Below are 22,456 nucleotides of genomic sequence, written 5' to 3'. Positions count from 1 at the left end.
AGTCGGCGGGCTTTTGAAATGATCTATTACATTTTACATTACACTAAAAGCTCCAAGTCTATAAATGGATGTTATTTTCACATATTTTACAGGTAATCGATTAAACTCAATTAATAAAAGCAAATTTTGAATTTTCTTCGAAGCAAAGTCGTTCAAGTGCAACAATTCTGGTTTGAACATTTCTATTGTACGTTTTGTTTTGGTTCAATTTTTTAAAGAGCGTTTTTATGCATTTATATTTTATTCAAACAATATATAAAATTTAAAAAAACGATTCGATTCATAGTCACGGCGAATTTCTTATCAGCTTTTCCGTTTCTTTCGCTGCCGCGTGCAACAGTGAAATATATCTTATGTGGCCAGTGCATCCAAAGCTTTTGACCAATGAGCTAACAATTTTGAGGCCAAACATATATTTTTAGTATAGGCAGTTCATTGGTTTTTAGACTCAACAAACAAAAATTGAAAAATAAGAATACATTTCTTTTTTAAATTATTTAATGTATTTTAATTATTAACTCCTAAATAATAGACTATGCAGCTATGCCCAGTATCTAAAAAGAAAAAAATATTTTTGACTGTTGTTAAAGAAAGGGCATTGTTCGCCACCTCAAAATTCTCTTTTCTGTAACACAAAGAAAGATTCATGCACATTAGTTTATTTTAATAATACAAATTATCACCTCTTTTTTTTTTTTGAGGCGCCTTCAATATTTGCCAATGAAGCCGCCAAATGTGAAGAAATGTGTCAGGCATACTAATGATCTTCCATATGTCGGCTTATCTTCGCTCTTACCTGGCCGAGAACCTTAATTCCGTCTGGAGACCTCAGCTGCGGCTAAGCCGGGCTCGCATTAAAAATAAATAATGTTCTCGTTTATCGGACATTTCTCTCGACGACTTTGTGTCGTTTGGTCACTCGATTAGCGTTGGGCACGTCGAGGGACAGATAGGCAGTGACACACTTAAAAAAATTCAGTTCTTGATTTACCAAGTTCAATTACAATACAACTTTGGAAAAAATAATATTAAAATAAAATATGTAGTTCTTAAATTGAGCAGTGTGTTACGTTTGGATATTTTAAAGCTATGTTGATTTACTATTTAAGACACAATTCGATTAAAAAAAAATAATATAAGCTCAAATGCTAAATTAAACATTGTTTTACGTTTACATTTTTTGTATTTAATAATATTCGATGTCTCTATTGATGTTTTTAATACATTTATTTGAAACATAGTTTCCTTGAAGTAATTTCAATTATTTCTGATTTTACCTAACAATTAAATACACCAATCCATAGGGGTGTCTTTAGAGGCTTTTTTAAATACTAAGGTTTCTATAAAAAATGTTAAAAACATTAAATCTTTTATGGTTTACTCATTTTGCTATGGCACATAACCCTCTGGAGATTACTATTGCGATTAGTTTGAAAATACCATCAAATCCCAAGTGCTTTTTGATATCGGAGTAAGTTTGCTCAAGGGAAACAAAAAAAACACACTTGAAATCTAATAAAAATCAGAAAAAAAACAAAAGTTGCTTTAAAAAAAACCTAAAAAATCGTGAGTTCTGATAATTATTATTTTTCTTAAATATTTCTTTAAGTGCACTTTGCCGGCCAATTCTCCGACTGCTTCTCTGGGCTTGGCTATAAAACTCACGAATTGTCACTCGAGCGTTCTCAGTTTTAGTTCAGACCGCTAGCGGATCGGTCACGTTCGATATTGCTCGGAAAATAAAACATTGTACATACGTAAGTGAGTTTGTACGTAAGTTTCTCTTTCGCTTTGGGATTTGGAGAACTTGAAGTCAGTCGTTCCCCTGATCGCAATTAGTGTATTTTCAAATAGCCTTTAGTAACCTTTAATTGGGATCGTAATTGGCATTAGCAATTCATTTGCTCATTATGATATAATTGCTTTGCGAACGGTTTCGTGGTTTATGGCTGTTCGATTTTACCAGTCACTAAATCCCTTGATAATCTTATCTGGATCATGCAATACACGGCTTGGATCTCATAATATTTGCCGCACTCACTTCGGTGGACATGGTTGTAAATTCTTAAATATCTCACACACTTTTGCGGTGGTTAGTCGATCTAATCGACGATATTTATGATCTTGATACGCATCTGTGTGTATAGTTTGTTTAGGGCTTTCCCTGCCCAAAAAGGCACCTGATGTTTGTTTAGGTTGCATTCAAGATATAACATTAAATTATATAAATGCCTAGCAAGAAAACCACAAGTTTACTTCTTACAACTTACTGCTTTATAGGTTGATTTTGTATCAGATTACCAAAAGCCAATCAATGGGAATATCTTATCTCTTATTGGTTTACTTGTCCAATTCAAGTGTTTTCTTGCGAACTTTAACGATTCCGCACGTTCACTGCAGTATATATAGTATATAGTATATGGCGTGTCGATCTGACCCCAAAGTCATCCGAAAATGAGACATTTTAATCAATTACGCGGGAGACCTCATCTCGGCACACTACGTCATCGAATTGGCATAACAACATGTCGAATAGGAATAGGAACGAGTCTAATCAAAATTCAAAAATGCTTACTATAATTTCCAGGCGAGAAAGTTGGATCTCAATATGAGACTGTTTCTGCTAGCCCTGCTGGCTACTTTGGCGGTAAGTTCAAAGATGGGCATCAGATGGGTCATGAATGCGACTGATGGTCCTCTCTGGTTTTCAGCTGACGCAAGCCTTGGTCAAGGAGGAGATCCAGGCCAAGGAGTATCTGGAAAATCTGAACAAGGAGATCGCCAAGCGGACCAATGTCGAAACCGAGGCTGCCTGGGCCTATGGTTCCAACATCACCGACGAGAACGAGCGAAAAAAGAACGAGATCTCCGCCGAGGTGGCCAAGTTCATGAAGGAGGTGGCCAGTGACACCAACAAGTTCCACTGGCGCAGCTTCCAGTCGGAGGACATCAAGCGCCAGTTCAAAGCGCTGACCAAACTGGGCTATGCGGCACTCCCCGAAGCCGATTACGCCGAATTCCTGGAAACGGTTTCTGCCATGGAGTCGAATTTCGCCAAGGTCAAGGTGTGCGACTACAAGGACAAGACCAAGTGCGACCTGGCCCTGGACCCGGACATCGAGGAGGTCCTCAGCAAGAGCCGCGACCACGAGGAACTCGCCTACTACTGGCGGGAGTTCTACGACAAGGCCGGAACCGCCGTGCGATCCCAATTCGAGCGCTACGTGGAGCTCAACACCAAGGCAGCCAAACTGAATAGTAAGTGCATACACTTATCGTATTCTATTCACATTTATCAACTGAATGCTTATAACGATACCATGATCGATTTTATTTGGCCTCTACTACACTTGGAAAACATGTTTTCTTGATTTTAGAAATCTTGAATAATTTATAAAATAGATTTCCCATTATATTGCCCTTTGCCTTACATTAAAAATGTTTAAAGTGCAAACCATATTGTGATTTTTTAAAATTTGTATATATTTTTATAAAACTGTAAAATCATAAAACCATAAATTGATAACCTTTAAATCTATAAATTAACTTAAAAAGTAGCATATTGGACTCATATTTATTTCCATAGGTAATAAGTTATAATTGCAGTGCAATTTGTCATTAAAAAAATGCATTTAAGTGAAGTTGATCTAAAAATAACTAATTGCGTTTTGGTTTTACCCAAATGTAATTTGAAAACTGTTTGCTTTAATATTTCACTCGATGATAAATTATAATTGCACTGCTATGTGTCAATCAAATTAGTTGATGTTAATAGTTTCGGGTATGCAAGGCAATTAAAAAACAAGATTAAAAACTTAATCGTTAAATAACAAAAGGTTTTAAAGTATATAAAAATAAAAACCTTTTTCCTATCAGACTTTACTTCTGGCGCCGAGGCTTGGTTGGATGAGTATGAGGACGAGACCTTCGAGCAGCAGCTGGAGGACATCTTCGCCGAGATTCGTCCGCTCTACCAGCAGATCCACGGATATGTGCGCTACCGCCTGCGAAAACACTATGGCGAATCTGTGGTCTCCGAGACGGGACCCATTCCCATGCACCTTCTGGGAAATATGTGGGCACAGCAGTGGTCCGAAATCGCAGACATTGTATCACCATTCCCGGACAAACCCCTGGTCGATGTGAGCGAAGAGATGGAGAAGCAGGGATTCACTGCCTTGAAGATGTTCCAAATGGGCGACGACTTCTTCACCTCCATGAACCTCACCAAACTGCCGCAGTAAGTAAACATGAAAAATTCAGAAAATAGGCAAAAGGGGGGTAACCATTTTTGAATTCGGAGTTTATAGAATTTTCTTGTAATTTTCTTTAGGGACTTCTGGGACAAGTCGATCATTGAAAAGCCCACCGATGGCCGGGATCTGGTTTGCCATGCCAGTGCCTGGGACTTTTACCTCACCGACGATGTGCGGATCAAGCAGTGCACCCGTGTTACCCAGGATCAGCTCTTCACCGTGCACCACGAACTGGGACACATTCAGTATTTCTTGCAGTATCAGCACCAGCCGTTCGTCTACCGCACTGGTGCCAATCCCGGATTCCATGAGGCCGTCGGCGATGTCCTCTCCCTGTCCGTGTCCACGCCCAAGCATCTGCAGAAGATCGGCCTGCTGAAGGACTATGTTCGCGACGAGGAGGCCCGCATCAATCAGCTCTTCCTCACCGCCCTGGACAAGATCGTGTTCCTGCCCTTCGCCTTCACCATGGACAAGTACCGCTGGTCGCTGTTCCGCGGTGAGGTCGAGAAGGCCAACTGGAACTGCGCCTTCTGGAAGCTGAGGGACGAGTACTCCGGCATTGAGCCACCAGTGGTGCGCACCGAGAAGGACTTCGATGCCCCGGCCAAATATCACGTATCCGCGGATGTGGAGTACTTAAGGTTGGTTTTACTTGTTTTTGTTTATGTGGCTTTTAACTTTAATTTATTTTATATTTATTTTAGGTACCTGGTCTCCTTCATCATCCAGTTCCAGTTCTACAAGTCCGCTTGCATCAAGGCTGGCCAATATGATGCCAACAATCCGGAGCTGCCCCTGGATAATTGTGACATCTATGGCAGTGCTGCAGCTGGAGCTGCTTTCCAGTAGGTCTTGGCAAATAGTATTTTTTATGATTTGATATATTTTATTACCCCTTTAGCAACATGCTGTCCATGGGCGCCTCGAAACCCTGGCCCGATGCACTGGAAGCCTTCAACGGAGAGCGTGTCATGACCGGAAAGGCCATTGCCGAATACTTTGAGCCACTGCGCGTTTGGCTGGAGGCGGAGAATATCAAAAACAATGTCCACATTGGCTGGACCACTTCAGATAGTAAGTTTGGACTGTTTAGATTATTCTAAAACTTTGATTAATTCTATTTTTTCAATTTCAGAGTGTGTGTCTTCTTGAATGAAATGATTTTTGTGTTTTCACACTTTTCTTTGCTCAATAAAGTTTTACAATGCCTTACTGGTTTAAATTTATAAAACTTGCTTCTACTTTTAATTCACTTTGATGAAAAGTATAAAAAGAAAATGGCCTATAAAGAATTATGTTATTAAAAAACTTGTTAAACCTTGCATTATTATAGTATGCAGTAAATTGTGTTAAGGAAGGAACTATAACATATATCTTGATCTGACTTGGTAGCTTTTTGAATAAAATAATAATTAACATCTTGCTACATAACAGGCTTGCGTATTTCCAAGAAATGTAAGAAACCCCCAATAAAACACGAGAGCTTTTTATAATTGTTTGTATGAACGAGTTATAGAGAGACAGGCACGGAGTTTCTAGATTTGCTGAATGAACTCGTTGCTGTGTGTGCTAAGTGGAACACATTATAATTACAAATGGCCTACTGGGCGCCCAGTCAGCCACCAACTTGCTTCACTGACCGTGGATGTTGATTGTCGTTGGCCCAAGTCAGTTGCGTTCGAGAGCTGCGCAAGCGCAGAACGTTTGCTTTAAAGTTAAAGTAGAAAAGTGCCGGGAATATCAATGAGCTAATAAACTGTGTTGCGAAAGTGATTTTTTTAGAAAGTGTGGGAATATGGGGATATGTTTAGCGATTTTGGTAAGTCAAATTATTGAGATTGTTTATTGAACTTTCCTTACCTCATATTATTTAGCTCCTGGCAGGATTTATTCAGGCTGAATCCCCGCCTGATCCTAAACTGGATTCTTTTCTAAATAAAACCAATCAACAACTCGCTGTTATTTATGATCAGGCTGTTTTGGCTAAGTTGTTGAATGAATTGCGCGGACCCAATGATTTGGTGGCTCTTTTGGAGATCGAGGTCACCGATGAAAAGCTACTAAAGTTTGTAAGAACTCTAACCACCCGCAAGGCCAAGTTCAAGCGGTTGGGTTTGGGGAATGCCCACCAAAGGAGGCTGCTCTCTAAATTCCCACAATTGGGCTATGAGGCACTGCCACTTAAAGATTTGGAGCGGGTCTATGCCCTGGCCTCCAATATGAGTGATAATTACCATAATGTCAAGCTGTGTGCATACAGGCAGCCGGAGAATTGCACTCTGAGACTCATACCAGAGGTCCAATCGATAGTTCAAGGAAGCCGTGATCTGGAAGAGATTGAATATTACTGGTTTGAGTGGCGAAGGCGTACGGGCTTGGCCACCAGATCTCAGTTTGTCGATTTCATGGATCTGTATAAAAAGACGGCCCAGCTGAATGGATATGCACGTGCCGAGGATTATTGGTTTCGTTCCTTGGAGCTAAATGCTCAGGAGACCATGGCCTTGTTGGATAAAATAATGCATGGTTTGAGACCATTATTTCTTCAGTTTCACGCTCATGTCAGGGGTTCCTTGAGAAAGATGCATGGCGAGAGATTGGTGCCCAGGAACAGACCTTATCCCCAACATCTGGCAGAGGTCTTCATTGGCAATGCTTTCCGGAGGGTTCAGGCCGAATGGTATGTGGATTTGCCTTCGCCGGAAACGGGCTTGGCCAATATCACCCAAGAGCTGCATCGTCGGGGATTGAGCACCACTCAAAGGGTGTTCTGGAATGTGGCCGAGTACTTTAGGGCACTGGGTCTGCCCCAATTGGAGAAGTAAGTTAACAACCAAATATATAAAGGTTCGGGCAAAATAAGTAGTAGCTTGACCGCTTCTGTATATATCCTCATAAATGTAAATCTTTTAGCTCCCTCTGGACATATGCCCAAAAAATATCCTCCGATGACGACGATCGCTGTTGGCACAAAGCCTGGCGATATTATGCCCTGCCCAGAACCAATTTTACCTACTGTCCGCTGAACGACGAGGAGCGTTTCTTCAACATGTTTGAGGCACAGGCGGACCTGCATTACTATCGAGCTGCCTCGGTTCAACCCACTTTACTGCAAGAGGAGCCCTTTCCCAATTTCAGCGATGCCATTGGCAAGTGTTTCTCCTTGGCAGCCAGTTCGCCGCGTTTCCTCAGAAAATTGGGCTTACTGAGGGATGACAAGTGGAAGGAGTTGCCGGCACGCCTGAATCGCCTGTATGTTCAGGGACTGCGGGTTGTGTTCCTCCTGCCCGTTTTCTATGTCCTGGATCGCTATCGAATCGAAGTGCTGAGCGGACATATTAAGGCGGATGATAATGAGGCCTATTGGCGCTTTACGGAGCACTATACAGGTGCTGCAGCTCCAACGAAAAGGACCAACGAACAGTTCGATGTGCCGGCAAAGCTGCTCATGGAGGTGGATGACCAGTATGCCAGGTGGGTAGAATAACACACATATTTAAATACATAAATTAAATTACCATATATTTCAGTCACTTTCTGAGCATTGTGTTGCAGTTCCAATTGTTGAAACACTTCTGCACCAAAACAGGGCAGGTTGAAGATGGTAATCCCAGGAAACCTTTGGATCTGTGCGATCTATCTGATCAGCGTGGCATTGGAGAGATTCTCCAAAAGGCCATGTCCCTGGGATCTTCAGTTCACTACAGGGAAGTACTGCAGGAGCTGCTGGATGAGCCTGAAATCAGCATAGATGGCTTACTGACGTACTTTAAACCGCTTCAGGTTTGGTTGCAACAGCAAAATATACAGAATAACCTGGATGTAGGTTGGACTTGAATCTTGTGTTGTAAATATTAAAAAAAATTAAATTTGTACTCAGATATTTATTCACAGGGAATATTAAGTTTTTAATATTTTTTGGTTTTTAAGTAATATTAAAAATATGAACAAGAGCTTTTATCGCTTTCTAATCCCTAAAATGAATAAAACATTATATTAGCCTTCAAAGTAAAAAAACTTCCCAAATGTATGCTGAGAAATATTTATTGATTATTTGGTTTTGACAACCTAAAAGTATGCCATAAACAAAGAACGATAAAGAAAATGCTGTTCAATTGCTAGTAATAAAACAATAATAATAATCAAAACAGCATTGGAATTAATTTGAATAACCTATTTAAAATGACCATAAGTCAAAATTTCTGTTTGTTTTAAGTCAACAAACTTCGGCTTAAAATGTGTTTTGTAACGTAAATGTATTTCGTTACCGAAATTTGAACCTTTTTGTTTCCGCCAAAAGTACAAGCCTTTTGTGTCGTTTTTTTGTCAAACCGAAGTTTTCCGCAATGGTGTCAGAAGGTGTCTTCTCCTGCGAATTCGAGGTATTCGGAAAGGTGCAAGGCGTCAATTTCCGGCGACATGCCTTGCGAAAGGCCAAAACTCTGGGACTCCGGGGCTGGTGCATGAACTCCGGCAGGGGAACCGTGAAGGGCTACATCGAGGGTCGCCCCGCCGAGATGGACGTGATGAAGGAGTGGCTCAGGAACACGGGCAGTCCTCTCTCCAACGTCGAAAGGGTCGAGTTTAGTTCTCACAGGGAGCGCGATCGATATGGCTATACCAACTTTCACATCAAACCCGATGCGAACGAGGAGGCCCCAGGAAAGGAAAGACTAGACACTAGTTCCAGCAATACGGACGTATCTTAGTGGCTATTGGCGGAACAATAAAATAAAAGGTCAACAAAATTGTTTCCAATTTAAAGTTTTGATTCTTGGTAAAGATCATTGTGAAAGTGCACTTATCTTCACATTTTTATACAAATTAAACACTATCAAGAAAACATAGGACGCAATTCCTAATCTAGATCTGCATAAATCACAAGGAATTTTTAATGATTTTAAAAAGTCCTTGAATTGTAGGAAATGAAACTGGGATGCGGAGAGTCACAGTTCGGTGGGTTCCCATTTGATGCGAACCAGTCAACGCCTTCTTAATGATGATTAACTTGTGCATAGTGACAGCATTGTTTACCTTAAATAACCGGAAATAATATAAGGCAATGCATAGTATAAGGGAGCTCTGTAATTAAAATGCAGTTGATTATAATAACTCTCGCGGGCTCTTCACTCAATTGCCACTTATTAAATCCATGCAAATGGCTATGGTTAAAAAAGTATAAATAAAAAGTTACTACAGTACGTGCTTGATGTGTGTCATGCTAAGCGGTTAGCGATTCGCTGGGCGTATTGACTTACTCAAACTATTCACTCGTGTAAATTAATTACTTACAGGCACTTACCGCTTTTTTCCCACGGTTTTGAGCACTCCAGACAACTTGTATAAGATCTGGTATGGCCCAGTGCTAATAGAACCCAGCCTGACCTTGACTGGTAATTAGCTTTTTGGCCGAAATATGGTTTTGCTTTGCAGGGATCAGTTCCAGGTACAAAATCACGGAGCAGCCAACCACATCATAAAATGTCTAATATTTATGAGCTCATATTCGAGACAGATAGACTTCGCAGATCCCAATCTAATTACTGCCTGAATCACATATCTCCCCACACATTATTATATATTATATGCATTCTCATTGGTATGACAGTGGATTGGCAATCAAGGCATCAATCAGCATGCCCAGTCATTCAATTCATTTCGGGGTGGAGAGTCATGCAACCCCAGTTAACATCTTTGTGGATAGTTCTCTCCCCATTTCTATATCCCATTTCGATCTTTACCAGGTACTCTAGCGTTCGGTTGACATGAGTCACAACTATTTCTCATGCCGTCGGGTCAAGAGCGTTTGCAAAATATGCACACTACACAAGCGAGGGTGGAAAAAATCAGAGCCAATACCCTGCATTTTAATTGTTTTTTCTGATTTTGCTGTTTAAATTAATTTTTTATGACTCGACCCTAAGCTATTTATTTTTGAATAGGCAATTTCTGGGGTACTAATTTAGTTTTCAATACATCAATCGAACATTACATTTACAGAATTTAAAGACTTATTTAGCTTTGCTTGATTACTTACTATACATATCAGTTTAATGTGTAAAGCTTTAGAGGGAGCAGGAGTCATTTATTTCTGCCCATTAACCGGTGCTAAAATAGTGATTTGCTCTTGTCGCTATGTTGAGTTTCATGTGGAACGCATTCGCTGCAGTCGCATCAACTACACAGGTTTTTAGCATTTGCCAGCATGAGTCAAATCACATTTTCCACATTTCGCTGGGTCAAGAGCGACAATAAAAACTCTACAAATGCGGGTGGATGCTAATTGCTTGTACGTCAGCGCTGGCAGAGCTTAATCTAAACCTAAAGCAAAGCAAATTGTTTATCGGCAATGGCTTGGAGTTGCTTTACTGATTGTATTTCACTATATTTTATATTTTTTACCATTTTGTTCTAGGAACTGAAAGCAGTTTGAACTTCATTTATAAAATAAAAACAATACAAATAAATAAATTGATAATTTTCGTGTAAATAATTTTATTACTGCTAAATCTTTAACAATTTTTCAATCTACAATCGTAGAATAGAACATAAAATTTTTTGAATTTTGATTTTTGTTTGTGAATTTAGATATTATGGAACTTCTATCTCATTTCGAGTGAGTTGCAACCCCAGGCAGTTCACTCAAATGCCGTGTACTTTCTCACAGTCGACCATTATTTTTATGCGGTTGAGTTTTTCCCCTGATAAGTTCGCGAGTACATACATGAGCACCTGTAAGGGCACCCTTACCCTCCCTTTAAATGGCCAACATGCATGGCAAAAACATTTACATACTAATACTACTCACTCTCTCACCAGCTCATTGTTGTTCCCAGGTTTGTGGAAGATGCGATTGTAGTTGTTGTCGCTGGCAGTGCTAATTGCGATTATCTCACACGAATATACAAAAATATATAGAGAAGTTGGCAGCGACGTCAACTGCAACGACAACGGCGACTGCGTTCAAATTTGAATTCATTTTCGAGTCGAAAAAAAAGTGGCAAGTAATTTCGAAAAAAATTCTTACTGTCTAGTCAGTAGACTTTTAGACGCGTTACCGGACGTTACGTGGGCGGCACTATAAACCGAAAATCGCTTAGGAAATCGTGTGCTAAGTGAAAGTGAAAACGGAAAGATTTCCATTGTTGCAAGTGTTCTTACTTTACCAAGGATCATAGAGAGATTTTTAATAAATAAATCAAAATAATCGTAGAATCTTGTGATATTGTGTGTTAAATATACTGCCAGTGGCTGGCAATTAAAATATTTAATTGCTTGTGAAAGAGTTAATAACTAAGCTGTCAGCGGCGACCTTGGCAGTGTGGAATATAGATCTTAAGATAAACGCAATGCACAGTGTTTCGGTTTTTGGTTGTCTTTGCCTCGGCCTGAGCTTCAGCTGGGCCGATCCCCAGTTGAATCTGCCCACTCCCCAACCGGAGGTTTTCTACAATGGGTACACACCAAATGTGGCCACCACTCCCGCCCAGCTTCGAGCGGATCGGGATCGCGATCAGCGCTACGGACCTCCGTACTCCGATGAGGGGAGAAGTGGCAATACCGACGATGGACTAGACGACTTTAGGGTGGGGCCTTCAAACTGAAATAGATTCTATCTAAAACCAAAAAATTTGCTTGCTATACCAAGTCGAAGTACCCAACCATAATACACTTAAAAAATAACACTTGATTTTAGAAAAAAATTTCCAAATGTAAGAAATAGTTCACTAAACACGGCCTTGAAAAAACCTAGCTTGAATTTAAACTTAAAATAACAAATAAGAACATTTTCATCAGACATTCTTGGTTTTAGAAAGATATTTACTCAGTGCCCGATTGCCACCTTAATCCTTGACCTTTCCACTACAGTATGGCCAGACAAATGACGAACGTATGAGGATCGGATACTCCTATCCCTCGCCCCGCCAGAACTTCAGTGACTCACCGTTCAGTGGGGATAGGTATTCCAACCACAACTACGGCCCCGTTTCCAGTACCACGGATCGTAGCTACGGCAATGATCCCAATCTGAATAACCGATACTCGGATGTGCCCTATTCCACTCAAGGAGAACGTAATTTCAATCCTAACGATCAGTTCAACTACAATAACAATCCTAATGTGGAGTTTGTGGGCATCAACAATCGCAATCGCTTCGAGAATCCCTTCCTTCCGAATCAGGATCGGTTCAACCTGAATCAAGGTTATTTGGAACGTCAGCGGTATCAGCAGGATCGTCGTTATCAACAGGAGTTGGAGAAACTGCGTATTCTTTTGGTGGAGTCCGATCAGAAAGGATCGCTGGAGTGCACCGCCAACGTGGCTGCCCAGTGGAACTTCGAGACAAACGTCAACGATTTTACCCAAACGGAAGCGGTGAGTGAGCGTTTTTAACCAAATACGAATAAGAGTTATAGTACTAGTACTAGTAAATACATCGCGTAATTGTGGTTGAACGGCACGCGATCTTTGCGGTGGTGGTGGTGGTGGTAATGGTGCAGTTTTCTCATGGTAGTTCGCTTTGGTAGTTTTCTTACTCACGCACACTCGAACAAGTCAGAAAAGTCGCATTCTGAAGGTCGAATCGCCTTGTCAGATTCCCAGGCAGACATGCCAATGTCAAAGCGCTGTAGTCTCTGCGTTTTCCCAACCACGCTCTGTGTGGCCTAATCGCTGCTCGAAGGTAGACATATGAGTTGCTTTTGTGTCTTACTACTGTATTAATCTTAAAGTTCATATTAATATCGTGTGTTTGTAATTTATGTATACCAAGGCATCTAAGATTATATTAAAACAATGTCCCAAAAAAATCTCCCGTTGTTGATAAATCATTTCCTGGTCAAACATTTTGCTATAATAACATTTATTTTAAATTAATTATTAATAAACCAACTGAATACTTAAAATGTTTACCTTTGTTGCTATTATTTATTATTTAATATTCTTTACTTAGCTAAGATTAAATGGCATGGACATGTATTCAAAAAAATCTGAATCGCTAAGAATACAAATTATAGTCTTCCAATTCATTCTTTAATGAAAGGAATTAAATTTTAAAAAATTTGTGTCATCATAAATACTTCTTAAATCCACCAGCTTAATGCTCAGCAGAGATATGTTGAGTTCCAGCGCATCACTGCCGAGCAATCCAAGCGGATCAACAAGGACCTCATCTTTGATCGACGTTTGTATAGACAATTGATGCTGCAATCTGAAGTAGGCCCTAATGCTCTGCCTCTGGATGTTTTGGACAGGGTAAAATAATTGTGATTTTTATAGAAAACACTTTCTTAAGTATATGTATTCTATAGTACAACCGCCTGCTGAATGAGATGCTATTCCTGTACAACAGCGCTGGGATTTGTGCCTACCAGCAGCCCTTCCAGTGCGATCTTCACTATATTCCCCAGCTGAAGGACATAATGGCCAAGAGCAGGGATTGGGATGAGTTGCAGCACACTTGGGTGGAGTACCACAGGAAGGCGGGACGTGGGATGCGTGATAGCTACGAGCAGCTGATCGACGTGATGCAAGAGGTGGCCTACGTGAATAGTGAGTAGGGTATCCAATAAAGGAAAGCCCCAATCTAAAATTCTATCCCCAACAGATGTAACGAATGGCGGGGAGTACTGGTACTTGGGCTACGAATCGGGTAACTTTCGTCAGGACATGGACATTGTTTGGGAGCAGATTAGACCGCTTTACGAGGGACTGCATGCCTATGTTCGCCGGAAGTTGAGGGACTATTATGGTCCGGATCGCATCAACCGCATAGCTCCCATACCCTCGCACATTCTGGGCAACATGTACGGCCAGTCGTGGTCCAATGTGCTGGACATTTTGATACCCTATCCGGGTCGCAAGCTGATCGACGTCACTCCGCGTATGGTAGAGCAGGGCTACACGCCGCAATTGATGTTCCAGCTGGCCGAGGAGTTCTTCACGTCCATTAACATGTCCGCCGTGGGTCCGGAATTCTATCGCAACTCCGTTTTTGAGCAGCCCTTGGACAGAAGAGTCTTGTGTGAGCCCTCCGCCTGGGATTTCTGCAATCGACACGATTTCCGGGTGAAAATCTGCACCGACATCAATCAGCGCAGTCTGATTAGTGTGCATCATGAGATGGCACACATTCAGTACTTCCTGCAGTACCGTCACCTGCCCAAAATCTTCAGGAATGGCGCCAATCCAGCCTTTCATCAGGCTGTGGGCGATGCCATTGGCCTCTCAGTATCCACACCAAGGCACTTGCAGACCCTGGGACTTCTTCAAAGGTCCCTCGATGAGTCCAGCTACGATATTAACTATCTGTTCACCATGGCCATTGACAAGGTAGGGAAAACATTATACAGATGCATTTATAAGAATATTTCAGCTTTGATAATGAGACAACATTGTTCAGAGTATTTCCGTAGCTAAATAACTTTAGAGATATCGCCACATGGCTACGAAAGCTACGAAAGATTTCTCAATATGACGAGCACGGCATTATTCACCGGATATATGATAAACCAGACGACGACTTGGGCTTGCTATAGTAGAATTTATTACAGGCCTTAAAATTAAGACATATATAAAGATATTTTTTAATAGATTTCGGAGAGTAGGTTCTAAGAAAATAGAGAAATTTAAATATTTTCTCAAAACAGTGACATTGCTTAATGAATGCCAAATTTAACTGTTTTTCGTTTAAAAAGATGAAAAGTTATCAAATTTAGTAAAACACGCTTTTTTTGTTGCTTTCAGGTGGCCTTTTTGCCTTTTGCTCTGTCTTTGGACAATTGGCGATATGATGTCTTCAGTGGCAATGCGAATAAACGAACTATGAACTGTCACTACTGGAACTTAAGGTAAGAGTATACGCTTATTACCAAATCTCCATGTTTTTGTTAATTAAAATTATATTCCAGAGAAAAGTATTCTGGTATAAAGCCTCCAGTATTGCGATCGGAAAAGGATTTCGACATGGGAGCCAAATATCATATACCAGCAAATATTCCCTACATCAAGTGAGTGCTTAAAACATTCTATATCAAAAGTTTGATTGCATAATTATTTGGCAAACATTTCTCCTATTTACTTATTTGCTGCATAACCAGAGCATTTAAAGCTTCAAGCAGCGGCGTGTTATTAATTTTGCTATTTTTGATTACAATTTACACACAATTTCAAACATTTTCCGTCAAATTGCCGGCGATTACGCGTTGCGATCGCTGGGATCGTCGAACCGGCCATAAAGTTGGCCCACTAACATCACATAATGTCCAACAAACACAAATACAGAGAAAACCAAGCTTCGGGACTGTGGAAAAGAAAATGAAATGAAACTGAAACTGAAAACTCACATGTTGTCTGCAATGTTTCCCGCATTCACTTTCCACTTGGCTGGCGTCGCCAAACGGAGCGGGTTTAGTTGGCTATCATTTGAATAAGCCCGGTTGAAAAACTGTTACGAAAATCCCGGCCAGACGATTTAAACTGCGCAGGCTCGACTTTAAAACTGGAGGCGTTGACCCAGTAATCTACAAATTTCTTCAGTCTCAAATTTCCACTTGCCGCTTCGATACCAACTAAGAAATATGATGTCAATGCCGAATCATATTTGCAAACAAATATCTCTATGGTTTCTTCTTTTATATTGCTTAAGACCGTTTTGTCTAAGGTTTCGCTACAAGCCATGCCAACGTCTGTGGTTTGGGTTCTTTTAAAGTGGTGATTGGGCAATATCATTGGGGTCTCTAATACAAAATTATATAAGTACTAAATTAAACTAAAAAATAAGCAATACTGTCTTGATCGTTCTACATACAAAAATACTTTGATTAATTAACAGTGAAGAGTAGGATTTTTCAAAGACATTTTACCGATCAAAAGGAGTGCTGCAGTTTTAACTCAAGTGCTTGATTATTCAACCTATGGTTACTTTTTAATAGTGGATACAACATGTTCAACGACTTTTTAAAGAGTGTTTCTCCTCAATTTAATTTTTCTTTAAACGTAGACTGTCTGTACTTCGGCACCACTAAATTAATGAAGTGCTAGCACGGCTCCACATCGAAGCCATTAGCCAGATTTTTATTGCAGCCATTCTTTTGGCATTAGCCACACATTCGGCTGGAAAATGGGAAGGGAGGATGACGATTACAACACCAGTTCGCAGTTCGGGCATTGTGCTGGCGATTATTTATTGCATAATCAATAAACTGCAAGCGCTACAGTTACATAAACAAAAGCTACCAGTAACAACTAGCCACCAAGAGAGTTAGCCCCAATATGGTAATAAAACAGAGCTGTGTGCCTCAGCTCACAGCTCACAGCTCTCGACTCCGACGGGTCTACGGGTCTATGGGTCTTTGGCTCAAATAACGGTTAGCAGCACATGTCCTACAAACCGACTGGCGAAAAAACGTGATAAATCCATGGCCCACTTTAGTTAACCCACTCTGCAAATTGCAGCGGCTTCAATGAAGCCGAAAATGCAAATTGAAACCCAATCTTTGTGGTCGCTGCAACAGGCTTTGCGGCAGCACAACAACAATAAAAAAGGAGTGCAAAAACTGAAAACAAAACCAAAACCAAGACAGAGACCGAAAAAACCAAAGCTCCCGTCGCTTGGTGCTAATAAAAAGTAATGCCCGCACCGCAAAGTAAACGCTAGGAAATGGACACGAGTGCAGATAGCCGGAGCTCGAGCCCGAGGAAAGCGAAATGATGGTGTGGAAAATGTAATAAACATGTTCAACTGTCTTGCCAGTCCTTCAATCCGCAAACCCCCATTACCCCAATCCCCCAATCCCCAAACTACCAATGTCTAGCTGTCTTTTCTGTGGGCGAGACACTTTGAATATGCAATTATGAATGCAAGGCGATGTTTACCTCATTTGAAAATTAGATAAGACATTTATGGGCAATGAAGGAACGACTTGATTCGGCTCCTCGCCCTCCATGCCTGCCTGTCTGTGTGTAAAGCGACTTTAACTGAAAGTGAATTTGGCCAATGCAAATAGGTGGAGAATGTGGGAAATGTTGGGGTTAAAATGCAATTATAACAATCAGGAAAATTACACTAAAGGAGATTCATGTAGTAGTCTCGCTGTTAGTATTTAAAAGCTTAAGTCATTCATGGCAAAAAAAAGTTAATTTACACACTTTTTAATAAACATTTTAATAGAATTATATTTTGTAACTTGCTTAAGATTAAGTTAAATTAGCTAAGAGTTGCGCATTTTCTAAATAAAGTTGCCCAAAAATTGCATTTCCTTGCTTTTTTCCGTCCTAATTGGTTTTACGTTATTTCTTGAATATATCAAATTTTAAACATCTAATATTTGTGTTTACTTTGCAACCAAATAATATCTTAAAGTAAATAATATTTATGATAATAAATACGAATGGCACATATCCCGTCAATAAAAAACTTTGAATTTGTTTCTCAGTTAAACCATGCTCTATGAAATTTTTGACATATTCAAAGTTTTTGTTTTTATTGTTAAGCATCTTGTAGCCATTTAAGTTAATATTTATTATTTCCCAGATTTTCTTTACTATTTAAATTGCTGTCAAATACGTTTTCAATCAATTGTAGATTGCTATGGTATATACTATACTATTGTAATAAAAACAATTTGATATTCGTTTTGATCACTTGGTTTTTCATTTATTTAATTGTGTATCATTCATCAGCTTCATTTTGTATGAGATTTTTTTGTTGTTAACTTTTTTACACAGAGTCAGAAAATATTTGGTAAATTAAGTACTTTTTATAAATCCGTTTCGTCTGCTTATGCGAACAAGCAACATTACAATAGACGTATTTTACAAACTAGGTAGCGAAGAATATTACAAAAACTAATACAATACATGTTCGTTTATCGTTTACAAACTGACTTAAATAGGCGTCTCCCTATATCTTGAATATCGCACAGGCTTAAACGCTATCAGAAGTCTTATCACACGCTCACAACGCTGGGACGCTGCACACAACTGGATCTGTATCCTGATGGATTCCTAATCCCACTTTTGGGATCGGGATCGGGTTACATTGATCTCATTTGGGAACCGGACCGGGTGCACGAGTCGGGGTGGACCAGAGCAGAAGAGGGAGGAGCCGCGGCTGGAGGACAAAACAGCAGCAGCAACCACATCGATGATGCACCCAGGTGGTGTCGCTTCCGTCCATCCAAGGATCCACATCGTCGTCGCAGTACAGCAAGCCGGTTATCCTGATATCCTGATATCCTATCGTATCCTGGTATCCTGGATTTTGGCAACTGTATGTCTGTATCCGATCGAGTGTTGGAGGTCTTGGAGGGGCGGGACGTGGGTTTTTGGTGTTCTTTCGGTTGTTGTGTGGGCTGTGCGGCCCAAATGTGTCGCTTAAAAGTCTAAAACTAAGGTTCCTTTACAATACACTCATTCACAGTGCTCACGGGTTTCGTCAACGTTTTTGTTCAATCGTATCCTTTTGAGTTCTGCGTTTCTTTTTTTTTTTGTTTTGATTTGTTTATGGCTTAGGGCTAGAAGAGAGTTCGGTCTAAAAGCTAAGTTTCGTCTGTTAATCGTCGTGTTTTCTGATTTCTCTGAATCTCTGTCGGTTATCACGTTCTGCATAGCAAAGTGTGTTTGGGTATGTGGTTCATGGTTCATGATATGGAATGGTTCAGTAATGTGTGTGTGTGTGTGTGGGCTTCGGTTTTTCTATTTTCATGGGAAATTGTGGTAATGGAAGTGTCTTAGCTTGCCATCCCAGTTCATTCTCAATGCTGTAAAGAAAAGCGAAAGAAGAGGAGAGAAAGAGAAAGAGAGAAGAGGACGATTCAGCGATTTAGTAGCCGTGATATGAATGATAATCATGAGAGGCAAAATCATGCTCCACCTCGTGCTCATGCTCCACAATGGGATGCGAGTGATGCGAGTGGTGATGGATGGGGGCGTGGTGGTGGTCCTCCTCGATGTGCTTGTGGTGGAACTCGGGCTCCTTGTAGGTGACGTGCTTCTCATGGTACTCCGGCACGTGCTTTTCGATGTGAACATGGACGGGCTTCTCCACGGGGATCTTGACGGGATAGGGCACGTGTTTCTCCACCTTGACGGGCACTTCCTTGATCACCGGATAGGGGGCGGGCACATGGACCTTGACCTCATACGGCACTGGCTTCTCCACATGAACGGGCACGGGGCGGTCATAGGGCACATGGACGGGCACGGGCACCTTCTTGATCACGGGCACTGGCACCGGTTTGTCCACATAGTGGGGCACTGGCTTGTCAATGTAGTGGGGCACTGGCTTGTCGACGGGCACCTTCACGGGATAGTGGACCACCTTCTCCACGGGATATGGTTTGTCCACATGCACATGCTTCTCCACATTATAGTGGACAATCTTCTCGACGGGATAGGGAGCGGGCACATGAACCTTCACGGGCACATGGACTTTCTTTTCAACTGGATAAGGAGCGGGCACATGAACCTGTGGGGCAAAACAAAGATTTAGAACCCCTGAATGAATAAGATTCCCACCATTCCAACCCACCTTAACTGGCACTGGGCGATCGTAGTGCACGTGGACGGGCACATGAACCTGCTTCTCCACGGGATAGGGCGCTGGCACCTCGTAGGGCACCTTCACGATCTCCTTGACCTCGTAGGGAATGTGCTTGATCACGGGATAGGGCTTGGGCACCTTGACCTTAACGGGCACATGGATATGCTTCTCCACCGGCACGTGCACGATCTTCTCGATGGGCACGGGCACGGGCACCTTCTTGATCACCGTCAGTGTCTTCTCCTCGTGCACCGGGAAGTGGGGCACGTGGTGGTGGTGGTAGTCCTCGTAGTGGTGCAGGCCGCGTTTCGACTTGGTGGTGTCCTCGCTGGCCGCTGCCTCGGCTCCCTTGGCCTCCGGCTCGGCCTTCTTCTCCTCGGCGGGAGCGGCGGCCTTCTCGTCCTCAGCTCTGGCGTAGCTGGTGGCCAGGAGCAGGACCAAAGCCAGCGATGTCGCTGTGCGCTGTAGATCAAAGGAGTTTTTGTTAGAAAAGATGACAAGGGAGTTCGCTAAATTCATTCCCTATCAAATTTGGCAGACATAAAATTTACAAATTTATGTAAAGACTTTTAAAATACATTTTTAAGTGCTATACAATTTTATGAATTTATAAAAAATTATTGCTTGCCTTTACTTTTACTTTAACTTGAATAGCCATAAAATGAATAGCTTTATAAAATAAATCTGCTGACATGCAGAACTTGTTATGATTCATAAGACATTTGATCATGGTTTTAAAAATGTACTTCTAAAGTTGGGATTAATTGAAAAACGTATTGTTGAAGCACTGATAGTTGGACTTTGTTAATGGATTTTCATGTTTTAATGCATTGCTATTCATATTGTTCACAATGTAATTTTGTTGCATATTCCTTAGTCCTTTTAACCACATAAACACTTGCACTTCTATACTTACCATCAACTTCATGCTGCTGCGTTTATCCTTCGATGGACGGGAATGAAAATCCGTTTTCCCAGGTCTTGTGGCACGCGACTCGAGAACTGGGCGAGAACTGATCCCGTGATTTATCGAGGGGGTTTATTATTGATCACTAGTCCACACGTTCCGCACACTCTAGGCTGTAGACTGTTCGACGGTTAACGGTTTAATGATGCCAACTGCAGCGCCTGCGCGCGTTTTTATAGTTCCCAATCGAAAGCAAAAGACAAGACAGGCCGCCGAATGGATGGATGCACGAAGCAGCTCAAGCCGAAGAGCAGACGGCGGCTTAAACCCATACCACAACCAAAACCAAAACCACCAATAATAATCGCAATGGCCCAAAACACATGCGGCGCAGCGAATGGTGAGCGGTACACTATAGTATACTCTTGTAGTTGTTGCTGTTGCCTGTCTACTTTGCCTTCGGTGGTCCGCGGGCTTCGCTGGGTTTTGGATTTCGGAGGCGCGAAGTCAACGCAGCCAAGCGCCAAATGCAGCGCCACCGTCACCGCAAAAAATAAAGACAAGAATAGCAGGTGCGCTTAACAATTCGAAGCTTTTCATACCCTTTAATATAAATTTGATTAGTAGGACCAAGCTAAAGTGGTATGTAGAACGCAGATTAACTTAAATGCTAAGCATGATGATCGATTTTAGGATTTTATAGTGCATTTAGAATAAATAAAATAATAAATAATAATCATTAAAATATCGGACGATTCAATTACCAGTCTATGCTCCAGCCCATTGTTTCGTTTTATTTAATGATAGTTCTAAGCAAGCCGTATTTGTATTCACGTTTAGTATTCAGATCAGATATTTTTAATTAAAATAATATTCTACATGCATATTTTTTTAAATAAGAACCCTCTTAAAATTTTATGTTTTAATAATTATTATTCATAATACCAGGTTTGATTAATTGATGATGATGATCATCATGATGATGATGATCAAAAAATATTATAGCTTAATTAACCATTAAATTTTCTATTAATAACCTATTTATTAATTGACACAAATTAGTGCGCAGACATAGTAATAATTTACAGTTCTTTTGACAATTTTTAATATATTTTTAAAGTTTTCTTATTGTTCCACATTTGTATAAAATAGTAGGCGTAGCAAAACGATCATTAAAGTTGAAAAACACTCTAGACAGGTATAAATACAGACATAAGATTGCAATATCAAGAGGAGACCACGCGAATGGGTGAGAAAGGGGCGGGATTTTCAGGGGGCATGGTGGAGGAGCAGACGAGGGTCTATGGATGCGTGCCATTTTGCTGTTTAATTCGACTACCGTCAGTTGCCGCTTTTTCGCTGCTTTTTCGCTGCTTTTTCGCTACTTTTTGGCTTCTTGTGGCTGCCGCAAGTCAATGCACGTAAAAGGCTTGAGAAATTACAACGGCAACTTCAGCAGCAGGCACAACAATTTCTGGCTGGTAATTGAATAATACTCGTACCCAAATGGATGAGCCGCCTTCAAGCCACTTCAAGTGATGAGCTGTTCGCTTTGTTGGCGGTTTTCATTTCAATGTTGTTTTCATGTTAATCACAGATGATTATGTGCTTGTTGTTGCTGGATTATTATTTGCCAGCTCTTCGTGATTGGGGATTGTTCTGCGGCGGGAATTTCGATTGATTGTAATTAGAAACGATGTTTAATGTTTCTATTTAGTTAAAGGATTTTAAAATGAGAATTGCAAA

The 22,456-nt window shown here is 40.9% G+C and overlaps 5 protein-coding genes across 7 annotated transcripts in view; 4 read left to right on the top strand and 1 right to left on the bottom strand.

The window, feature by feature from the left end:
* The first annotated feature begins 1,665 nt into the window (after window positions 1-1,665).
* On the top strand, window positions 1,666-5,490 carry LOC108149503 (angiotensin-converting enzyme). 2 transcript variants are annotated; one of them, XM_017277125.2, is made up of 8 exons: window positions 1,666-1,757; window positions 2,588-2,647; window positions 2,712-3,258; window positions 3,877-4,240; window positions 4,334-4,900; window positions 4,964-5,104; window positions 5,161-5,333; window positions 5,395-5,490. In XM_017277125.2, the coding sequence occupies exons 2-8, from the start codon at window positions 2,609-2,611 to the stop codon at window positions 5,409-5,411; spliced, it is 1,848 nt and encodes a 615-aa protein (XP_017132614.1). In that variant the 5' UTR covers window positions 1,666-1,757; window positions 2,588-2,608; the 3' UTR covers window positions 5,412-5,490. The 2 variants fall into 2 exon arrangements, with proteins under 2 accessions (XP_017132614.1, XP_017132615.1); XM_017277126.2 differs by having other exon boundaries at window positions 1,745-1,761.
* A 111-nt stretch (window positions 5,491-5,601) lies between these two features.
* LOC108149265 (angiotensin-converting enzyme) lies at window positions 5,602-8,139 on the top strand. Its single transcript, XM_017276708.2, has 4 exons — window positions 5,602-6,078; window positions 6,134-7,080; window positions 7,173-7,733; window positions 7,790-8,139. Exons 1-4 carry the CDS (start codon window positions 6,055-6,057, stop codon window positions 8,094-8,096), a joined length of 1,839 nt encoding a protein of 612 aa, XP_017132197.1. The 5' UTR covers window positions 5,602-6,054; the 3' UTR covers window positions 8,097-8,139.
* Window positions 8,140-8,440: 301 nt separating this feature from the next.
* On the top strand, window positions 8,441-9,023 carry LOC108149280 (acylphosphatase-1). Its single transcript, XM_017276724.2, has one exon. It carries the CDS (start codon window positions 8,606-8,608, stop codon window positions 8,966-8,968), a length of 363 nt encoding a protein of 120 aa, XP_017132213.1. The 5' UTR covers window positions 8,441-8,605; the 3' UTR covers window positions 8,969-9,023.
* Window positions 9,024-11,316: 2,293 nt separating this feature from the next.
* Window positions 11,317-22,456, top strand: part of LOC108149417 (angiotensin-converting enzyme) — a 45,223-nt gene continuing 34,083 nt past the window's right edge. Inside the window, exons 1-7 of the mRNA XM_017276981.2 lie at window positions 11,317-11,845; window positions 12,129-12,635; window positions 13,356-13,514; window positions 13,571-13,811; window positions 13,867-14,591; window positions 15,006-15,109; window positions 15,170-15,268. Coding sequence (XP_017132470.1) covers window positions 11,609-11,845; window positions 12,129-12,635; window positions 13,356-13,514; window positions 13,571-13,811; window positions 13,867-14,591; window positions 15,006-15,109; window positions 15,170-15,268 — 2,072 coding nt within the window. The 5' untranslated portion in view covers window positions 11,317-11,608. The remainder of the gene's footprint in view (window positions 11,846-12,128; window positions 12,636-13,355; window positions 13,515-13,570; window positions 13,812-13,866; window positions 14,592-15,005; window positions 15,110-15,169; window positions 15,269-22,456) is intronic.
* On the bottom strand, window positions 17,891-20,926 carry LOC108149418 (proline-rich protein 4). 2 transcript variants are annotated; one of them, XM_017276983.2, is made up of 4 exons: window positions 20,720-20,926; window positions 19,792-20,265; window positions 19,135-19,728; window positions 17,891-19,021 (listed from the first exon to the last, which is right to left on the bottom strand). In XM_017276983.2, the coding sequence occupies exons 1-4, from the start codon at window positions 20,729-20,731 to the stop codon at window positions 19,016-19,018; spliced, it is 1,086 nt and encodes a 361-aa protein (XP_017132472.1). In that variant the 5' UTR covers window positions 20,732-20,926; the 3' UTR covers window positions 17,891-19,015. The 2 variants fall into 2 exon arrangements, with proteins under 2 accessions (XP_017132472.1, XP_017132471.1); XM_017276982.2 differs by having other exon boundaries at window positions 17,891-19,728.

Source organism: Drosophila elegans, unplaced genomic scaffold, assembly GCF_018152505.1.
Source record: "Drosophila elegans isolate 14027-0461.03 unplaced genomic scaffold, ASM1815250v1 contig_814, whole genome shotgun sequence".
Lineage (NCBI taxonomy): Eukaryota > Metazoa > Arthropoda > Insecta > Diptera > Drosophilidae > Drosophila > Drosophila elegans.
The sequence above is the reverse complement of the archived record's forward strand: the minus strand, read 5'-3'. Positions and strand labels throughout refer to the sequence as shown.